The 19129-nt window shown below is 56.8% G+C and overlaps 2 protein-coding genes across 3 annotated transcripts; both read right to left on the bottom strand.

Moving 5' to 3' along the window:
• Positions 1–635: 635 nt before the first annotated feature.
• Positions 636–8376, bottom strand: PGGHG (protein-glucosylgalactosylhydroxylysine glucosidase). Of its 2 annotated transcripts, XR_004418336.2 has the most exons (15): positions 8318–8376; positions 7331–7592; positions 6714–6924; positions 5879–6314; positions 5567–5686; positions 5282–5413; positions 4904–5015; positions 4446–4518; positions 3867–4003; positions 3511–3644; positions 3270–3365; positions 3049–3146; positions 1491–1702; positions 1289–1404; positions 636–697 (listed from the first exon to the last, which is right to left on the bottom strand). XR_004418336.2 is itself a non-coding variant. In XM_033063674.2 (14 exons), the coding sequence occupies exons 2-14, from the start codon at positions 7575–7577 to the stop codon at positions 1340–1342; spliced, it is 2073 nt and encodes a 690-aa protein (XP_032919565.1). In that variant the 5' UTR covers positions 7578–7592; positions 8318–8376; the 3' UTR covers positions 1016–1339. The 2 variants fall into 2 exon arrangements, 1 of the variants encoding a protein (XP_032919565.1); XM_033063674.2 differs by lacking the exon at positions 636–697 and having other exon boundaries at positions 1016–1404.
• Positions 8377–11912: 3536 nt separating this feature from the next.
• Positions 11913–19002, bottom strand: PSMD13 (proteasome 26S subunit, non-ATPase 13). Its single transcript, XM_033063853.1, has 13 exons — positions 18811–19002; positions 18457–18535; positions 17812–17846; positions 17649–17704; positions 17247–17290; positions 16963–17049; positions 16247–16418; positions 15665–15744; positions 15457–15582; positions 14902–14964; positions 14091–14171; positions 13313–13429; positions 11913–12592 (listed from the first exon to the last, which is right to left on the bottom strand). Exons 1-13 carry the CDS (start codon positions 18903–18905, stop codon positions 12497–12499), a joined length of 1131 nt encoding a protein of 376 aa, XP_032919744.1. The 5' UTR covers positions 18906–19002; the 3' UTR covers positions 11913–12496.
• Between the last annotated feature and the right edge of the window lie 127 nt (positions 19003–19129).

Below are 19129 nucleotides of genomic sequence, written 5' to 3'. Positions count from 1 at the left end.
TGCCTGGGCTGGAGACTCATTTTGGGACTAAAGGACCCCTTTTTTGGGGATAAACCCCCTTTATTGCCAACTAACCCTGGCTCAGAGTGGGGCTGTATCCCAGCCGCATCCAAATCCCAATCCCAGCGCAGTGCCCAGGGCTGGGGACAGCGAGGTCCCTTTGTCGTGCCAAGAGTCGCCGCTAATTAGGGGCTGGCAGCTCTGATGAGGCCGGAGCAGGACCCGAGTAATTACACAGCAGCGGGAGAGTCCCTGCTCCAGCCCTAAGCGTTCCCAGATGCTTCGGGACACGGAGCAGCCGCGGGGCTTTTTATAAACCGAGGCCAGATTCCTGGGGTTGGTTTGGCCAGGACAGACCCCTCGGGGCAGGGAACGCCTCCGGCATTCCCTGCTCCCAGCCAGGGCTGCTCCGCACCGGCCCCTGGGGACAGCGGGGTGTGGAGGGGAGGATGCTGCGCAGCCCAGGGTGAGGGGCTGGGGGTACCATGCCTGCCCACCCTTTGCAGCACAGGAATTCCTTGGGGATTTCCTTGGGAAACGCCCTGAGCAAACCCACAGCGGCTCTTTGCTCGCCCCGAGGCTGCTGAGGCACGGAAAAATGCTTGTCACCATCTGACAGGATAATGCTACAGATTACTGATGTCCAGGCTTCCTGCAGCCCTTCAGGCGCCAAGTGAGGGACGATTTAACTCCAGAGCTGCTTGAAAAGAGAGGGAATAACCTAGATAAGGGTTTAATAACACATGAGGGACTCACACACCAAATAACAGGAGCGGAGCTGTGTGCTGCCCACACGAGGTTAAAAGGCTTTCGGCTGCATGTTTTGGAGTAATATTTAGTGCCAAAACATCATTCATGATGAATGATCACTGGCTGAGCCCCTTGAGCCCATGGAGCAACACTTGGGGAAGGCAATGACCAGGGCAGGACATGCTGGAGGAGTTGGAGTCAAGATCCTGGAGTCAGGAATGGGCTTCCTTACAAACACAAGTATGTTGAGAGCATAAACAACTCCTGAGTGTTTAGCAAATATGTTTGAAATGGTCATTTTCAAGCTTGGTTTCCACTCTTGTGTGGAGTAAGAGACGTGTGGAGGGGAGTGGTGACAGCTCCAGCCACGGAGCCCCTGGGGGACAGGTGGCACACAGGGACAGGTGGGGCAAAGGGACAGGTGGCACACAGGGACAGGTGGGGCAAAGGGACAGGTGGGGCAAAGGGACAGGTGGGGCAAAAAGTCCTGGTGGGGCAAAGGCCTCCTGGCACAGTCTTACACTTCCTTTCCACCCACCAACATCCCAGATCTGCTGCTCCAGTGGGCAACACCTGGATCAGTCAGGGTTTAGGGGGTTCTGCTGGGTGACCTCTGGATCCATCCAGGCGCTGTGGGGAAGGAGACGCTCTGCCCTGCAACAGAAAAGCTTTGTGTGAGAGATGGGAGTGTTTTCTTCCCAAATTATTTCAGGGAGCAGATCCAGGTACTGCTGCCATACCTTCCCACAGGGGAAAGCGCTGTCCTGACTCCAGAACAGCTTCCAGGGGAGATGCTGGAGGGTCCTGGGAGGTCTCAGTCACTTCCATCCTGATCTCCTCCCTGGTGATGGTGACCTCCAGTCTGTTGCCCAAGTAGGAGATGCTGCAGATTTTCAGCTTGGTGATACTGTCGGGAAAGGCGGGATCGAAGAGTAGGCTGGACTTTGTGATCCTGGAAAGGCAGGAGCGTGTCAGGGTGGGAACAGCAGGAGCCACAGAGGAGCCCAGCTCGGGGTTGGGGAGCAGCCACCTCCCCAGGCCTCTCCACTTCAAGCACACCAGAGGAGACTGAAAAGGTCCTTGGTGCATCCAGGGATTCTGGGCAAATCCTGAACACACTGATGGAGCACCTGGTCAGGAGCTACTGGGACTGCGATTCCACGGCCCACCCTGTCCCATTCCAGTTCCAGAGCTGGGGCCTGGAGTTTCCATGAGATTAGATTTCATATTTAAAACCAAAAGCAGCTCAATTCCCTGCTCCAGTTCAGAGCTTGGCTGTGCTGGGAATGCCCTGCTCCTCTCACAGCAGGTGACCCTCAGCACCCACCTCAGCTCCCACTCCCGTGGGATGGAGGGCTGGAAGCTCAGCACAGCTGTTCATGCTCCTTCCCCAGAAACAATGGAACAAACATCCCAGCTCTCCCTCCATCCCTGAGCCACAGCCAAGCTGCCTGTGTGGGCGTTGGCTTTGGGTGAGGAAAAACAACGGCCCCTCTTGTCCGCAGCCCAAATCCCGGCACACAAGAGCTCTCCACAACCAGCTCCAGAACACTGAGAGGGCTTGAGGGAAGCTCGGGGGCATGGGGAGCCCCAGCACTGCACAGGATCTGTGTCCTACAGCAGGAAAAGCAGGAGCATGGCTGCACAAATTCCAAGACTGGAATTTGGCCAGAGCCCCAAAGCTGCGGCTCGAGCCGGTGCCGCGAGGGGCCCGACGGGGGACACAGCTTGGCCAAAGCTGAGATTTCCATCTGGGAATACGGCAGCTCACACCCAGCTCCACCAGGGAACGGGTGGCTTTTCCAGCTGGGAATTTGGCAGCTCACACCCAAGGAATGGGGTGGGTTTCCCAGCAGCTCTGGCCACACACATGGAGTGAAAACACATACTTAGGGCTGAAAGTTTTCACTGGGAATCAAAAGGCTTGATCCAGCCTCAATTAAACCAGGAATAGGCTGAAGAGACAGTGGCTCCAGGGTGGAAACCACCGCAGCTCTGAAATTACATTAGCAGCTCCATGTTTTCCCAGGATATTTCAAAGCTGAGGCGATCCCTGCTCAGCACTTCGCTCCAGGGAGGCCACAGAGAGGCTGCAGGAAGTGTTTCCTCACCACATCCAAAGGAAACAGGATGATGTTGCTGCTGAACCAGAGAACAGGCTTAGGGAATGGCATTTTGCTTCCCAAACGTGACCTGTAAAGAGCCTCTTACCTGTTCCCAGCTTCGCTCCAGCCAAACAGGGACATTTTAAGGGATGAGTGGTTGCTGGGGAGTTAAAAGTGACCCAACAAGTCTCACCTGAACCCCGTGAAGCCGAAGAGGACGACCTGCAGGAATCCACCCATCCCTGTCAAGAAGTTCACAGCTCCTGACCCGTCTGAGTTCTCCACCCAGACCTGCTCCAGCATGAGAAGGAGATGATGCAGGAGTTGATTTGGGATGCTCCAGGCAGTTCTGTGGGTTTCAATCCCATTGTCACCTGCCTGGGAGCAGGAAGGATCTGCAGTCCCACCACTCACCTTGAAAGGCTCAGTGATGTTGCTGAAGCACTTTTCCAGCTGGCTCCAGGCTCTCTGCAGCTCCTTCAGCTCCAGCCAGCCCACGGCAAACATGCTCTGCCAGAGAGGGAAAGGTGACAGCATGGAGCAGCACCTCTGCCACCCCTGCAATCCAGAGTGGACATTCCCAGCTCTGCACTGTCCCCTGGATGGAGACATTCCCCCAGGGTGAATCCCAGGTTGGGCTCTGCTCTCTCCTCACCCAGGTCATGGCTGGTCCAGCTGGGTCAGTGACGGGCTCGTACATCTCCAGGTCATTCCTCCGGACCTCGGCGCTCATGGGATGCATCAGTGGGAACCCCAGCAGGACCACATCTGCCTGTTTCACCGGCTCACCTGGGAACAGGGCTGGTCAGACAGGCAGCACTTCCCAAGTTTCCCAAGTTTTTGGGCCCAGTGGTGAGAAACAATCCAGGGAGGCAGGAAAAGCACCCCAAGCCCAGCTCGTTGCACATTTCTTCTTTTGCCATTCCCAAGTCTGAACCAGTTGGAATTCTGATCCTTCCAGGATTAAAAGTGTGATCCATGGCCACCTCTATGGGCTGCCTCCCCGCTCACCTGGGCTGTAGCCATCGTACTCAGGGTGATATTTCCTCTCCTCATCAAAGGGCACTTTGATTCTCCTGGCACAGTCCTCCCACTCCTCTGGCACTGGGAGCAGCAGGTCCCGAGCCATGTCAGCAGCAAAATTTAGGCTGGAAAGAAGCAGAAGTAAGATTTTATGTCAGGGATGGGTGATGGTGAGAGGAGAGAGGGGACAGAAGGAGCTGCAGAAAAAGCTGCTGTGGAAGAACGAGGGGCAGAGATTGAGCCAGAGGTAACAGCTTCCACCATGGAGACAGGAGCCTGCTCCCCTGGCTGTGGATGTCTCCAGCTGGCTAACAGCACAGACACCCCCTGGAATGCCAGAGGAGAAGAATGGAGATCCCTCTCAGCCTCACGCGGGCACTGAACAGGTTGGAAGAGCCAGGGAGCCCCCACTCTTCCACTGACTGCACAGGGGTGACAGGGAAAGGCGTGTGAGGAGAGGGAGGAGGGATCCCCTTGGAAGCCCGACTGCTCCCATCCCTGCAGAGTGGAAGAGCAGAGAGCCAGGCCGTGCTTCCAGGTGCTCCCAGGACGCATTCCAAACGTTACCTGCGCCGCGCCACGGCATTGGTGTAAGCTGAGTTATCGACCTGGCTGTGGTACTCGTCTGGGGGCATGACACCTGGGGGGACAGGAGGGGACACTCGGCACCTCAGCACACCCAGGGGCTGCCGTGGCTCTGGGCCCCTCCTCAGGGACACGGCTGGAGCACGGGGACTCTCCTGCTGGCAGGATCCCTCACAGTCCCAGCAGGATGCTCAGTGAAGAACATGCATGGTGCTGGTGCTGAAGCAGGAAAAACCCGGGATACAGCTCTGGCTGGTGCATGCAGGCACCTCATCCTGAGGGCATCTTGAAGGGAACCTTCAGGTCATGGAATCCCAGGGTGGTTTGGGTTGCCTGAAAGCTTATCCAGTTCCACACCCCTGCCATGGGCAGGGACACCTTCCACTAGACCGGGTGGCTTCAAACCTCTGCTTTGTGCCCCACTCCCTTGGCAGAGGTACCTCTGATGTGGTAGAGCTGCTCCTCCTCACTCCACACCATCCTGCTGCACCAGTACTGAGCCACAGCTTCCACCAGCTCCCAGCCTCCGTCCTCCCGGAACAGCTTCTGGTCCTGGGGGAAAAACAGGGGCGTGAGGGAGACTCCACCAGAGCCAAAGTCAGCAGGAGGATGGAGAGGAGCTCTGAGGAGATGGAGGGAGCAGGAGGAAAGACTGGCCTGGTTTGAGCCAACAGGATGCTGAGACGCCCACAGGAGCAAGGACAGAGAAGGCAGAGCTGCAGGAGGGAGCCTGTGGAGCAGAGTTCCTCAGGGAAGAGACAGTGACAGTCTCCAGGTGTCCTGGCACCGGGATATCAGGTGAAGCACCCTCCCTTTACCTGCGTGGTGCAGTAATACTGCTCGAAGGCCATCAGGACATCCCCGGTGACATGGATTTCCTGGGCTCCGTAGATCTCCTCAGGACACACTTCCCGGCCAGTGGCTGCACTCTCCCACGGGAATTTCGCACCCTGCCCAGAGAAGGCATCCATGAGCACATCACCTTGCGCTGAGCCCCGCTGAAACAGCCCGGGATTGCTCTGGGGACAGGGCTGGTGCCACCCCATCCCGGTGTCCCTGTCCCATCCCGGTGTCCCTGTCCCATCCCGGTGTCCCGGTCCCACCTCGTAGCCCTGCTCCTGCGCGTTGCGCCTGGCGCCCTCCAGCGTGCGGATCCGGTACTGCAGGATGGCGCGGGCAGCCTCGGGATACAGCAGCAGGATATTCGGGAACATCCAGGTGTCCTGCGGGGCAGGATTAGCTGGGGGGAAGCATCCAAATGCTCCCGCCAGCTCCACCCTTCAAACACACCCTCATCCCGCTGGAAGGCTTGTCCATCCCTATTGAAGAACAGCCTGCTCCATCCCGATGGAAAGATGGAGTCTCCTCCATCCCACCGGCCGTGCCAAGCCCCCAGGTCAGCACGGCCCCCTCACCTGGTCCCAGAAGACGTGTCCCCAGTAATCCTCGCCGCGGGTGCCATTGGACAAGCCGCCGGGGCTGATGCCGTGGAACGGGACCGCGGGGCTGTCCCGGGGCGGGATGGCGCTCAGCAGGTAGTAGAGGCAGCCCTGGAGCGCCTGGCGCAGCGCCGGGGGCCCGTCCAGCTCCACGGAGCAGCCCCGGCGCAGCGCAGCCCAGGCGCGGAGGTGGGAGCGGAGCAGGGACCCCGCGGCCAGCAGGGACAGCCCCGCGCTGTAGCTGCGCTTCGCCTCCTCCTCGCTCCCGGCCACGGCCGTCAGGAACTGCCAGCACCGCTCCCGCTCCTCCCCGGCCAGCGTCAGCGACGGCGGGATGGGGGTCCAGAGCATGTGGACCGTGGGACGGGGGCCCCCCTCCACCTCGGGAACCAGCGTCTGCCCGTAGATGTAGCTGTGGGGGACGGGAAGCGATGGAGGAAGGTGTTTCTTCCCAATATCCCATCTAACCCTACCCTCTGGCAGTGGGAAGCCATCAGTAATGCCATCCGGTCCAGGAGTCCAGCTCTAAAGTTCATCTCCTACAAATCCCCCGTTTGGCCCAACCTCATTTCTTTGGACTCACATCTAGCTCCTGTCACCTTCACCACTCCCACACATCCGTGTGAGGGATAATTCTGGAGTTGCAAGTAACAAAAATGTTTCTATGCTTAATTTCAGGGATTTTTAAATACACCTGCCAGGACAAAGCAGGTGTGCAGAAGCCTCCACACCCCTCCCCATTCCAATCCTGCTCCAGCCTCACATCTGCAGTTTATTCCTCAGGACAGGGACTCCCATTCCCCACACTCACTGCGCTCCCTGGAAGTCTGGCCCTGGGGTCAGATCCAGGTCCTGGCTCTGCGGCACGAACAGGCTCTGCAGCTGGATGGTGATGGGATGTGTGGAGGCATCCAGTCGCTCGATGGTGATGCTGAAGGCCATCAGGTGCACCAGGGAGTGGTGGGCGTAGAGCTGGTGGGTGGCCGTGTAGCCAGGGGACCGAATTGTGTGGCTGAAGGTCCCTGCAAGCACAGCCTGAGCCACCAGCCTCTGCAAACACTTGGATTCCCACCTCTGCGCTATCTGCTGGTTCCTACTGGCCAAGGAATTGCTTTTCCCAGGTCCAGATGCAGTTTTGGACTGGGCAACACTGCTGAGAGCGGGCCTGGGTCTGTGCCATCCAACATTTGACCAGGCTCCGTGATTAAAGAGTGTCTACCGAGCCTGGCCCCAGCAGGGATAGAGCTACAGCCTGAAAATCACTTATTCCTTCACAAAAGGAGAATTTTCTGCCTGTTCCAGAGGAACAGCACCCCGAGGCGAACACAGAACAAGGAGAAACACGCGGCTGAGCGAAAGAGGCAGCAAAAGCAGAGAGAACCGAACCCGTGGCAGAGCCCCCAGCGAGGGCTCTGGCTCCCTGCTCACCTGTCCAGGTGTTGAGGGTGAAGCTCTCGGCCAGGCTGGGAGCTGTGGGCGCTGCCATGCGCAGCCCCAGCGGGCTGGGGACATCGGCGCGGTGCGTGTCCCCCGCGGCCCCGCTGTACACGCCGGCGGCGTGCAGGATGTCCCGGAACACGCGGGTGCCCAGGAAGGCGTTGGTCACCGTGGGCAGCAGCCGCGGGTCCCCGGGCAGGGCCGTGGCCGTGAACACGCCGGGGTCACCCTCGGCCATCGCCTCCGGCCCCACCTGCGGAGCCGCAGGGACGGGACGAGGGTTGGGGGGCAAAGTGCTGGCCCGCTCCCCGTCACTGCCACCAGTGGTCTGTACCCCTTTTAGTGTCCCCTCTGGTCACCTCCAGCGGTTTTCCCCTATCCCAGCTTCCTCCCATCCCCTCTGCTCCTTCAACCCATCTCCAGCTGTCCCAAATCCTGCCCTCCTCTTCCTCCCAGTGCTGTTCCGTGACACTTTGAAAAGTTCCTTATACTTCTCCCTCTCCCAGCTCACTGCACCCCTCTGTTCCCCCTCAGTCCTGCATCTCCAGCTCAGCTTCCTGGGGCAGGACCTTCCTATTCCGCTGATTTATCCATAAAACTACATTTATGTGTCCTGTACAAACATTACATATAATTATAGACTAAAGATATGTACGGATACGGACACCCGTATGCAGCCCCTGACAAAAGGCAGCTGCAGCTGGCTCCGGGCAATGCCGGGCGCAGGAAAAACACAGGAATGACGAACTGAGGCTCTGAGAGACTGAGAGAGCTGGGAATCCAGCCAGGGTGACACGGGGGCCAGGAGGGTGCGCAGCCCCCAAATCCCTCCCTGACAGCAGCCGGATGCAGGAACGCTCAGGCTCAGCTCCATTTCCTCGCTGAGACTGAGCTGTGAGGAAAATCCTGCCTTCGGGAAAGAGAAAAATCCCGACCCAGCCCAACCCCAGGGTGCGGAAGGGAGGAGGTGGGTCTTGCCTTCTGTCCCGAGGCTGAGCCTGTGCAGGCGGAGAGAGGCTGCTCCAGGGAAGGACGGAAGTGGCCCAACCGAGAAAGAAGGAAGGAAATCGCTTTTTTTCCCGCCTCCTTAAAAATAAATGGTTGGAGAAATGATCCTGGACGTGAAGGTGTTTGTCCGGCTGAGCTCAGTGCCCGTGGAGGGAGCGCGGCAGTCCTGGCGCTGCCCTGTGCCTGGGAAGGAGGAACTGAAAGAGGGAAGCCAAGGCGATGATTCCTGATCCCAAAGCCGCTGGCACAGAGCCGGGCTAGCAGCACACACCACTGACCTCCCGTGTCCCCAGCCACGCTCTGACCCTTCCCCTCAGGTCTGTTTCCAGGGAGGACAAAAATTCCATCTGGACTTTGGCTTTGGCATGCTTTTCCAAGCCGTTTCCAGCTGTCCCATCCTGGTGGGGCAGGGATCCAGGGATGTAGCTGGGCACCACTGGCCCCGGTGCTCACCGGGATTATTTTATTGCCCGATCCAGCACTTATAGGATTGAAACAGCACATCTGTCCTGCGCTGCAAATCCATGGAAAAAGCCCCGTGGAGCCTGGCTGGGTCAGCCCTGCAGCTGCCAATGAATACTCATCCCCTGGAGAGCAGCTGGGCTTCCATCAGGGTTTTGGGGCACTGGATTCCCCCTCCAGCAGCCACCAGCACACAGGGACAAGCAATTCCTTCCCCAGCTGATTCCAGTGGCACGCACCCCACTTCCTTCCCTTTATCAGAGGAATTTGGAAATAGCCCTTTCCAGAAAGTCCTATAACACTGAATGGTGCTATAAAGTTTATGAAAGCCCACAGAAGAGGAGGTCCAAAGGAAGAGTTTAGGTCTCTGCTCTCCAGCTCAGCATCCCCGTGCCGGCTGGGGACAGTTTTTGGTCTCAGAGTCCTGGGCAGTGCTAAGGGGAAAAAAATCCCAAAACCATTAAGGAAAGAAGAATGAAGCAGAGAGCAATTTGGGAAAACCTGTCTGTGTCAGGCTATTCCCTCCTGCGCCCCTGGAGATGTGCCAAGGAGAGGCAGGGGGGTGGTGGCAGCAGTGACAGTGACAAGCTGGGCAGCTGCAGAGTGAGGAGCAGCAGGATCGCCCTGACAGCGCCATGAGGGGTTTCCAGAGGGGCTCCCAGCTCCTGGCAGCTGCACTCCGGATCAGCCGGGTCCCCCAGGCACAGCTCCGCTCCCACCCCCCCGAGCACCCGCTCTCCCCTGCTGTGAGTATTCTGGGGGGCAGAAAAAGTGGGAACACCCCGGTTGAAGGGGCCCAAACCCTCTGTGACAGCGCCAAATTATTTTGGGAGGGGGTGGAAGCAAAAGGGGAGAGGGAGGGAAAGAAGGAATGTGCCCCCATGCTCCAGCCCATAGCCCCACGGTGTCCATGCCCTGCTCCCCAGCTCTGGCTCCTGCTTCCGTTGGATTTTGTCCTTTCAGCCCCTTTCGTAACCTTTGGGGTTTGGGGGTCCCCTGCAGCCCAGGGAAAGGGGCAGCAGTGACACTGGTGGTCCCTCAAGGACAGATCCAGAGCCTGTCCCCTTATCCTGGACATTCACCCCAAAGGGGTGTCCCCACGGGCAAGGACAGTGGCTGCTGTCACCGCAGAGCCCAGAGTCCCTCTGACACTCCCTCTGTGGGGACAGTCCCCCCAAACCCAGACCCTCCTGGGCAGGGTGAAAAAAGCTGGGAAAAGGGAGATTTCCACCAAAATCCCGTCTGGTTCTCCCTCCATGGCTTTCCAAGGTCTTTCACACAAGAGCTGCAGGAGCCTGGAGAGGCTTTTTCTGGGCAAATAAACCAAAGAAAGGGGCCAGTGTGGGTGGTTAATGCTGTCCTGATTGCACTGGGGAAACGAGGGTCTGCTGCTGGCTGCAATTCCCACCCCAAAGTCATCTGAAAGTCAGGAGCACTGCAGGCCTTGGCCACAGCCTCAAGGTCATGCACTGCTCCCATGTCCCAGAGAAACAACAAACCTGGAGAGGACCAGCTCGATCCACTGCCAGTGGGAACAGCTCTGCTCCCCAAGCCCCCCTCCACAGCCCCAGGGTGGGTGGATCTGGGAAGAGCACAGGGAAGGGAGCTGGGTGTGTGGCCATTCCAGGAGCACTGGGTGCTGTGGCTGTGGCGCTGCCATCCCGCTGATTCCTGCTCCTTGTCCCCCTCAGGAACAAGCCATCGCCCTCTCCTTGCTGTTCTCGTCCTTCCTGCTGCCCACAGCCTGGGTGCTGGCCAACATACACAACTACAGGAGCAGGCCAGAGTGAGGAGTGGCAGGAGCAGCCTGCTCCCTGCTGAGAGAATCCTGAGGGAAAAGGCCTTGGGACAGAGCCTCTGGGATGGAACCCCCCAAGCCTGTTCATTAAAATCCACCTTGGCATTCAACAATGGCTCACTGGGTTTGCTCTGTCCATGGGAGTGTGTGTAGGGAATGGTCCAGACCTCTGCCTGCTGTCCTGATGGCAACATTCCCTCAAGGGCTGGCACCAGGTTCCAGTGGGAAGCCACATTCCCTCTGGACCCTCTGTGTGCACCCACTCACCTCTCCCAGCACAAGCAAGGAAGCCATTCCAAGGTAAATTCCTAGCAGGAAAACACTCAAAGGCTGGAAGTGACATTAAAAGGGTGCCATAGCCTGGAGGCTGCACACCTGTGCACCCTCCTCCCTGCAGGAAGGGCCTCTCCACCCACCACATCCCAAATTCCCCGGCAGTCAGCACATGGAAGGTTTGGATAGCAAAGGTACTTCCAGGTGTCTTGGAAAAGCCTCTGGGCTATCCTCCTTCCCAGGAGCAGCTCAGAGCTTCACAGCCAGGAGAGTGCTCCAATGGAGCTGTTGGAATGCTCCTGGGAGAAGCTTTTACTGCTTCCCAGTGACATTCTGGGTTTTGGATGCTGATCTCAAGCAGCAACAGCCCCACAACTCAGTGACTCCAGTGGAGTTTTCTTTATTCCCTGAAGTATAGTGACAGCCATGGGAATGAGGGTGGGATGTGACATGGCACTGGGGAGGAGACTGTGCCCGTTTAAGCCTTCTCCTGTTACCAGCTATAAAATAAAGGGATTATTTTCCTGATTGGAATACTTACTTCTTCCACCTGCTCTCCTGAAGTCAGTAAAGTGGGACAGGAATAAGCCTTAGAAGACAGGATGCAGCAGGAATTGGGAAAATCAAACCCAGTGGCTGGGCAGGAAAAAAGGCAGGCACTGGGCACTGAACAACCCCCATCCAGGAGGGAATTTCAGCCAGAAGGGCCTGGAGAGCAGCAAGGAGAGGGTGTGCAGGTCCAGACTACAACAATTCCATTTAGTCCTGTTTCCCAAAGCTTGTCTCCCTTGTGTGAGGCATCTCTGAACCAGTTTGACATCAGCCACGTGCTCCCCTCTTTCTCTTGCTTAGTCAAGTCAGGAAAAGCAGGAAAAATACAAAAATTCCAGTGGTACCATTTGTTAGTGACACCAGAGAACCAAACTGGTGAGGAAAGCCCCTGAATCCCAGCAGTGGCAAGGCCTGTCTGTGGAACACCTTTTTAAAGGAATCATCAGCAGCTCAGCTGCCAGGAATGGAGACGACACAGAATTCCCAAAAAGGGAAGGCAGAGACGTTTATTCCGGCAATGCCACTGCACCTCACCTGAGCACAAAGCGTTGGTGAAAGATAACCACCCCCTCAAGTGTATGGGCACACCCACTAACCAGGAATCCCGGGAAAACCCTTGGATGGAGCAAACACACCCCCTGCTGCAGATGAGGAGAGGTGGAAGGAAGCAGGGCAAGGGAAGGAAGAGGATTTGGGGAAGAAGATTTGGGGAATACTGCCTCAGGCTACTGCAGGGCAGGGGGAGAGGGCAGCGGGACAGGCTGTGTCCCCTAAGGCCAAGACCCCTTGAATCCTGCACTAGGATCCCACCCTCCTGCAGCAGCTGGAGGCAAGAGGGATCAGGAGTGATCCATCCCCCCAGGACGGAGCTCTGGGATCAGGGATCAGAGCAGAGGGAAAGCTTGGCTCAAGCACCAAAGGGTCACACAGCAAAAGGCCACGTCCTCGTCCTCCTGCTCGCCACATCCCAGGCTGCTCCAGCTCTGCCCACCCACCCCTCCAGGGATTCAGTGCAGTCAGTGGTCTGAGTGCTGCCGGCCTCAGGAGCAGCAGGAATCACTCCTCTATGTCAGGATGTCGTGGGCTTGGTGCTCCACCAGCATCTCCATGCTCCGCACGTCCGTGCACCAGAACTCCAGGCGATCCTTCATCCCTTTGATCTGGAAGGCAAGGCCACAGGGACACAGTGCCTCAGCTCCTGGGAATGCCCATGGGCTCCTTCTCACACCTGAGAGCTCAAACCACTCCTCAAAGCCCCACACACTGAGAAAGGGAATGCCCCATCCCTGGAAGTGTTCCAGGCCAGGTTGGGTGGAGCGACCTGGAATAGTGGAAGGTTCCCTGCCCATGGCAGGGGTGTGGGACTGGATGAGCTTTAAGGTTCCTCCCAATCCAAACCACCCCAGGATTCTGGGATTAACAGCTTCTACCAGAAAATCAGCAAGGGTTAAGCTGAAATGCACCAAAGGAATTGTCTGCAGCTGGAATTCCAGGCACTCGTTTTTGGGTTTGAAGGTAGACACCCTGCACAGTTTCCTTAAGAAAGAACCTGAGAAGCTCAACAGCTCCACTATCATCCTGGACTTCCCTCTTCCCAAGAGGGATGTGCCTCCTACATCCCTGAAACTCCCAGAGGTTGTTTCATGCATCTAGGAAGGAGGCCTGGATCCTTCTGGAAAACACAGCCATGGCTTCTGTGTTCCATGGTGTTTGTGTGGCTTTCACAAGGGACATGCCAGCCCTGTTCTGTCCCACCTCCTGGAAGGTTTCTGGCTGAAACACCCTGGGGCAAAGCTGAGCTTCCAAGGAGGCTCATTCCCAACCCCAGTGTCACTCCCAGGTCACCTCACCCAGGCCCAGCTGGAGCTGGTGGCCCTTACCTGCTGCAGGTCCAGCACCCGTGGCTGCACCCATGTCATGTGCACCCTCTTGTCCACCTCGTCGATGCTGCCCTTCACCAGCCCCACTGAGAGTGCCTTCATCACCAGCAGCTCCACCTGGGAACACAGATAATCCTGGGAAATGACCCAGATCACCTCCTTTTCCCCCTGAGATCAATAAAACTTGGCATCTTCACATGGGATCCCCTCACAATCCAGGGCAGCAGCTCTCACACTTTTCCCCTTTCAGGTAACAGAATTGCCTTGAGGCTCAGCACCTCAAAATAGAGGTGTTCTCCCTAAAACTTTCCTCTAAAACTGGATTTTAGGGGTTTTTAGGTTTTTTAGTTATTTTTCCCTAAAACTAGATTTATTTTCTTTTCTCTGAAATCAAATTAAGAAAATTTGGAAAAAGCCAAAAGAGCCCAATTGTCCCCAAGCAGCAAGTGGGAGTTGGTCTCTTCTCCCAGGGACCAATTGACAGGACAAGAGGAAACGGCCTCAAGCTGCACCAAGGAAGGTTCAGGTTGAACATCAGGAGGAATTTCTTCCTGGAAAGGCATGGGAAGGGGCTGCCCAGGGAGGTGTTGAAGTCCCCATCCTAGGAGGTGTCCAAGGAATGACTGGATGTGGCACTCAGCGCTCTGGGCACAGGTTGGACTCGATGACCTCAGAGCTTTTTTCCAGCCTAAATGATTCTGTGTGGTTCAGGTCTATCCAGGTACCCTCAGAGTTCCAGAACCTGGACATTACCAAGGGTGTCTAACCCCAAACTCACCTCGTTGACGGTGACTTTGGCACTCTTGGCAATCTCCTCGAAGGTGAGCTGGCGGTGGTTGGCTGGGCGGGTGAAAGTCATCTGGATCAAGGGAACAAAGCAAAAATAAAACAACCCCCAGAGGGTTTTAGGGATTCCCACAGCTCACAGAGCCTCCCCCAGGCTGCCCTGCCCAGTCTCACTCTGCACTGGCAATGGATTTCTCATGTTTAACCAAAATAAGTCAAACAAGAGTGTTTTACCACACACCGCAAGTGTGGTGTGTTGACAATGGAGCCTTCCAGTGACAGGAAGGGACCGTTACAAGTTATCCATCAGGGAAAGGACCCTCAGTCCTTAGGAAACAAAGATGTTTAACTGTGTTCTAAAAGTCTTTTTTTATCCTGCAATATACTGCAGACACCATTCCCGAAGGATTGCTCTCCCCTCCTCCGTATCACAGAATGGACACCCTTCCATTATCCCAGGTTGCTCCAAGCCCTGTTCAACCTGGCCTTGGACACTTCCAGGGATCCAGGGGCAGACACAGCTTCTCTGGGCAACCTGTGCCAGGGCCTCACCACCCCCACAGGGAAGATATTCTTCCCAATATCCCACCTAACCTTATGTCAGAGAAGCCATTCCCCCTGTGTCCTTGCATTCCATTCAAGAGCCCCCTGGACCTAGGGACAAGCAGCCCAGCACAAAGGCTTTCTTTCCCTCATGGCACCAGCCTGTGGCTCCATCTACAGGCAAAGTCCACAATGAACTTCCTGCATGCAGGAGTTCCTGCAGGTGAGTGACCAGACACACGGAGCACATCCCAGCTCACCTCCATGAGACACAACAGCTGGATCTTCTGCAGCAGGAGCGCTTCGTTTGCAGCCAGGTCGGGCTGTGAGGGAAGAAAAGGCACCAATTCAGGTCAGGATTGTATTTTCTCCCCATCGTGGGGCAGAACAGCTTTACATACAGGAATAAATCCTGGGAGGGCTCATTTGGGAGGAAGGAGGGCACCACAGCCCACCCACCAGCCAGGAATGGTTCCAGACAACAATCCATGTGCCAGCAAACTCACAAATCCCCTGCTATGCCAGTGATTCCTGGTATAGCCAGTGTAACTAACATCCAACATCCCTGTTTTCCCTCACACTTCCCAGAACTGGAGGGAAAACCACCATTTTCCACTGGAAGCACTCCAGAGGGAAGCCAAAAGAAAATGAGTGATGTGTATCAAGACGGAATAACCACGCCTAAGCTCCGACCAGAATTGTACCAGTGCTCCAGAGCCAGGAATGTGGCAAAGGTAATTGAGAGAAATTCCACAAACTCCAAGTATCAGGAGGAAACCCCAAGCCTGGGTCTTCAGCAGTCCCAGAGCCCTCACCTGCTGCCCCCAGGCCGACTTGAGGGCCTGGAAAGTCTCCACGTTGCCGCTGTTGAAGGCGAAGAGGGTGTCGATGAGCCACTGCCGGTCTGTGCTGCGCAGGGACTCCAGCACGGGGTGCATCAGCTGCAGGGGACAGGCAGGAGGGTGTCAGCAGGGCAAAACAGCTCCTGGGGCTCCAGGGATGAAGGCATGGGGCAGCACTCACCAGCTCCCCAAAGTTGTAGACGCCTTCTCCCAGCAGCCCAGCCAGCCCCAGGGTGAAGGCTCTCTCCTGCTGCTCTGATACTGGAAAAGAAAACAAAGCAAAAATTATCTGGATGAAAAAAGACCCAAACCAAAACCACTACGGATAAAAAAATATCCTAACCAAAAATAACTGGGATTAAAAAAAATAAATTTGGATAAAGCACCACTTTAAGGTCCATCAAGCCCTCCCTCACCTACATTAAACTATTCCCAGCCCTCATCTTTCCCACACCACCTGAAATTCAGGAGCCTGCAGTAACCACAGCACAAAAGGGTGCTTTTTGAATCTAGAGTGAAGATCTTGGGGAATTGGAACAAACTTGTCCTTCTGGCAGGGGCATTCCCCCTTTTCCTGCAACTCAGGAGCGGGTGCTGGCGGGGGGTCACTCCTCAGTCCAGCCAGACCTCAGATCCACCACGGCACAGCCAAAATGACTGTGGAGGTTTTGCCAAAGAGGGAAAACCCCAGGCAGGGCTCTTATTTGGGTTGGGGGGATGAAACTGAGTGTGGCAAGTGGGATTTCCCCTGGAGAGGTGTTACCTGGCAGGTCCTTGACCTCGATGCAGCCCAGGAAGCGCAGCGCATCCTTGTAGTAGGCGGCGTGGTTCCCCACGGTCTGGTAGTACTTGCTGGAGAGGTCGTAGAAGCGGCTGTGCACTGATGTCACCCCAGGGAGGGTGTTCAGCATCTCCTCCACCTCCTCAATGGTCTCCTGAATAGGACAAGACCTGGTTCTTACAGCTCCCAGTTCTGAGAATGGCAGCCTTCCCAAGGGATACCTGGTGACATCCTGGGCAAAGCCACCATCACTCCCACACCTTTTCCTGGGAGGGTGCTGAGACCCTGGCACAGGTTGCTCAGAGAAGCTGTGGCTGCCCCTGGATCCCTGGAAGTGTCCAAGGCCAGGCTGGAGCAACCTCATCTAGTGGAAGGTGTCCCTGTCCATGTCTGGGTGATCAAGATCCCTTTCAACCCAAACCATTCCAGGACACCATCACCCAAACCCATCCCTCTGCACTTGCACTAAGAGAACCAAAGCAGCCCTGCCTGAAAAACATCACTTTGGGTTTAAAAGACGGTTTTAAAACCAGCCAAGGATGACAAACCCCATGTGCTCTGCTCAGGTAACACCACCACAGGTCACCATGAGCAGCTCCCACATCCTGGTGAGCTCACAAGCCCCTCAGGGCCGGGAGCTGGGGTAACCAAGGAATGTCACAGCACCCCAAAACTCCCCATCCCAGGCCACCCCTCACCTTGGTGACCTGCAGGTCCCCGATGTTCAGCTTGAGGGCCCCGATGGCTGTTTTGCACAGGATCACGGCCTCATCGCTGCTCTTCACCTGCAGGGACACAGGGACGTGTTCAGAGCGTCACCTGCAGCCAGGTGTGCTCCAGGGGCTGGATAAATGTCACTGGTGACCACATTCCTGCATTCAAATCCCTGTGGAAAGCTGCTCTTCTCCAGCACAGGTGACACACATGGCAGTGACTCTTGGCCTGCTCGGAGGCAAAACACTGAGAGCAACTTCCAACATACCTTTTCCCGGGTCTTCTCCAGAAAAGTCAGGGCCACATTGGGATCTGGAGAAGAGGGAAAAATACATCTAAATGAGCAGCTCTCATGGAGCTAAACCTCGCCTACCAAGACACCTTTGACAGGATTCCTGAAGGCTGGAATATGGGTTTTCCACGGTGTACCCTCAACCTGCAGCAAGTGCTGCCAGGTAAACCAGCCTTTTCCTCACCAACCGCCTCTCCAGGGAAGCTGTGGATCTCCAACTCCAGGGATCAAAAATAACTTAAACTTTTAAAGCTTTTTAAGCCAGCACTTTCCCTTCCCAACACAGCAGAAGCACAACAACTTTCTATCCAACACTGACTCATCCCTGGCCACATTCCAGAGGTAACAACAGGACAAGGAAGAGGGGAGGACACACACCTGTCATCTGCCGGACCACGTGCAGGATAATCTCCACCAGGGACAGGGGGTTCACCCTGCAGGGAGCAGCTCAGAGTCAGCACGGGTCCCCCAAGCCCCCCGGTGTCCCCCAAGCCCCCCCAGGTGACCCCCAAGCCCCCCCAGGTATCACCCAGTAACTCACCTGTGCTCAAACTCGCTGATGAAGTTCTCGTAGAGCTGTGGGGACAAGGACAATGACACTCAGGGCAAAGGACACCCCAGTTCAGAGCTTGTCACCATATTTCCTCTCTATTCCAGGTCATTTGAGCACCCCTGGAAGTGCTGGACAGGGCTCTGAGCCAAATGGGCTAATAGTGGAACGAGTTCCTTCCAGGGAAGGCTGAAAACATGATGGTCCTCAAGGTCTCTTCCAACCCAGACCATTCCAGGATCCTATGAATTTTCCAGAAAATTGGGCATCCCATACAGAAGTTCCAGCACTGTTCAGAACCCAGAACTGTTCATTTTATCTAATTCTGTCCCCACAGGCTTCTTCCAGTGAACACCCATCCTGCACTTGCAAACCTCTAGCTAAAATACGGAATGAAAATAAAAAATCCCCCCAACAACTCCCAAAAATAAAAATTTTAGGTGAGTGAAGTAAAGAAGCTTCTGAGCCTAAGACATTCGACTTCAGCACAATTTCCACACAGTCACCAGTGTAAACACCCCAGGAGCTGAACCCACCCTGGTTAGTAATTCTCCAAGAGAATTAGGAAAGAGAGAAGCCCCAGGCTGAGTTTTTGCTGGTACAAAAATCCAGGAAAGTTGGGAAGAGTCCGCTCACCTTGATGAGCCCATCTCCCTGGGCGAAGCAGGGGTCCTGCACGAAGTCTAACACCTGCAGAGTGAGCTGGTGCCACAGCCTGGGGACACAGAACACCCCGGTCAGCCCAACGCCGCCAGACCGTGCCACATCCCGGGACGTGCCGAGCGCACCGTGACGGGGGCGCGGATCGGGGCCGAACCGGGGGCTGAGACTCCCTGACGGGAACAACCACCGCCGGAGTCACCTCCCGGGCGACAAACGAGGCGGCTAAAGGGACGTGGGTCCAGCCGGGCTCCGCAGCCGGGCGGGCCCGGTCGCGCTCGGCTCCGGGACCCGGGCCGGGCGATCCCCCCGCACCCCGTCCCCGCTCACTTCTTGTTGTAGAGCTCCTCGAGGCGGTGCCACACGGCGGCCTGGCCCGGCCCCGCGCTCTGGCTCTGCTGCAGGAAGCCCGGCACGTCCTTCATGGCGGCGGCGGGGCCCGGACGGAGCCGGGGCCGGGACCGGGACGGGGCCGGACGGGACCGGAGCGAGGAGGCCGCGCCGTCCCCGCGGTGCGCACTCACTTCCGGCCGCGCGGGGCACGCTGGGTACCGTAACGCCCCGCGCCCGCCGCCGCCGCGCACTCGCTGCGTGCCGCTCCCGCCGCGCCCCGCCGTCACCGCGGCAACGCCGCCAAAGCCGCCGAGCC

Source organism: Catharus ustulatus, chromosome 6 (assembly GCF_009819885.2).
Source record: "Catharus ustulatus isolate bCatUst1 chromosome 6, bCatUst1.pri.v2, whole genome shotgun sequence".
Lineage (NCBI taxonomy): Eukaryota > Metazoa > Chordata > Aves > Passeriformes > Turdidae > Catharus > Catharus ustulatus.
This window is presented reverse-complemented; position numbering and strand designations above follow the sequence as displayed.